At 49.7% G+C, this 1891-nt stretch overlaps 1 protein-coding gene across 1 annotated transcript in view; it reads left to right on the forward strand.

Moving 5' to 3' along the window:
• Positions 1–1746, forward strand: part of LOC108803651 (ephrin type-B receptor 2-like) — a gene marked incomplete at both ends in the record, with an annotated part of 25973 nt that extends 24227 nt beyond the window's left edge. Inside the window, one exon of the mRNA XM_018575474.1 lies at positions 1561–1746. Coding sequence (XP_018430976.1) covers positions 1561–1746 — 186 coding nt within the window. The remainder of the gene's footprint in view (positions 1–1560) is intronic.
• Between the last annotated feature and the right edge of the window lie 145 nt (positions 1747–1891).

The following is a 1891-nucleotide window of genomic DNA, read 5'->3' on the forward strand; positions in this document are numbered from 1 at the left end:
GGAAGTCATAGAAGGTCTCCTCTGTAGTCCGCTCTGTCCTCTGATGAATCTCCCAGGAAGTCATAGAAGGTCTACTCTGTATTCCGCTCTGTCTTCTGATGATGAATCTCCCAGGAGGTCATAGAAGGTCTCCTCCGTATTCTGCTCTGTCCTCTGATGATGAATCTCCCCGGAAGTCATAGAAGGTCTCCTCTGTAGTCCGCTCTGTCCTCTGATGAATCTCCCAGGAAGTCATAGAAGGTCTACTCTGTATTCCGCTCTGTCTTCTGATGATGAATCTCCCAGGAGGTCATAGAAGGTCTCCTCCGTATTCTGCTCTGTCCTCTGATGATGAATCTCCCCGGAAGTCATAGAAGGTCTCCTCTGTAGTCCGCTCTGTCCTCTGATGAATCTCCCAGGAAGTCATAGAAGGTCTACTCTGTATTCCGCTCTGTCTTCTGATGATGAATCTCCCAGGAGGTCATAGAAGGTCTCCTCCGTATTCTGCTCTGTCCTCTGATGATGAATCTCCCCGGAAGTCATAGAAGGTCTCCTCTGTAGTCCGCTCTGTCCTCTGATGAATCTCCCAGGAAGTCATCGAAGGTCTACTCTGTATTCCGCTCTGTCTTCTGATGATGAATCTCCCAGGAGGTCATAGAAGGTCTCCTCCGTATTCTGCTCTGTCCTCTGATGATGAATCTCCCAGGAGGTCATAGAAGGTCGTCTCTGTATTCTGCTCTGTCCTCTGATGATGAATCTCCCAGGAAGTCATAGGTCTCCTCCGTATTCCTCTGTCCTCTGATGATGAATCTCCCAGGAAGTCATAGAAGGTCTCCTCCGTATTCTGCTCTGTCCTCTGATGATGAATCTCCCAGGAAGTCATAGAAGGTCTCCTCCGTATTCTGCTCTGTCCTCTGATGATGAATCTCCCAGGAGGTCATAGAAGGTCTCCTCCGTATTCTGCTCTGTCCTCTGATGATGAATCTCCCAGGAAGTCATAGAAGGTCTCCTCCGTATTCTGCTCTGTCTTCTGATGATGAATCTCCCAGGAGGTCATAGAAGGTCTCCTCCGTATTCTGCTCTGTCCTCTGATGATGAATCTCCCAGGAAGTCATAGAAGGTCTCCTCCGTATTCTGCTCTGTCCTCTGATGATGAATCTCCCAGGAAGTCATAGAAGGTCTCCTCCGTATTCCTCTGTCCACTGATGAATCTCCCAGGAAGTCATAGAAGGTCTCCTCCGTAGTCTGCTCTGTCTTCTGATGATGAATCTCCCAGGAAGTCATAGAAGGTCTCCTCTGTATTCTGCTCTGTCCTCTGATGATGAATCTCCCAGGAAGTCATAGAATCCTTCCACTGTATTGCAGAGTTGGGGCCACGTGGACGTTATCGGTTTAGAAAGATTCTCTCCGGCATATCTGAGAGTTTTTTGGGGGGTTCTGCGGATGAATTTGGATCATTGAATGTGAATTGTTATTTTGTTGTTGATTTTTGGGGGTGTGGTCTCCAGGATCGGCGTGTCTGGGGCTTCCAGGAAGTGGTCACGGTGTCCCTCTAACGGTTGTCTTTGTGTTTTGTTCCAGGTTGCTCCTCCGGGATGTTCAAGCCGAATCAGGGTGACGAGAGCTGCTTTCACTGCCCTATAAACAGTCGCACCACCTCCGAGGGGGCCACCAACTGCGTGTGCCGACCCGGGTACTACCGAGCCGACTCGGACCCCCTGGAGATGCCCTGCACCAGTAAGTTCCTTCCTGTCCTGTGTGGCACATGTGGGGTGTACAGGGGGGAGGGGGGGCATCATTGGCATTCTTCACATAAAAGCTGCACAAGATACTAAACATAACGTTCTGTTGCTGAGGGGAAGACATTTTCCTGAGCACACCTGACTTCCTGTCTGTACTTCTGAAACATGCA

This window comes from Nanorana parkeri, unplaced genomic scaffold (assembly GCF_000935625.1).
Source record: "Nanorana parkeri isolate BGI_ZX_2015 unplaced genomic scaffold, ASM93562v1 scaffold3988, whole genome shotgun sequence".
Classification (NCBI taxonomy): Eukaryota; Metazoa; Chordata; class Amphibia; order Anura; family Dicroglossidae; genus Nanorana; species Nanorana parkeri.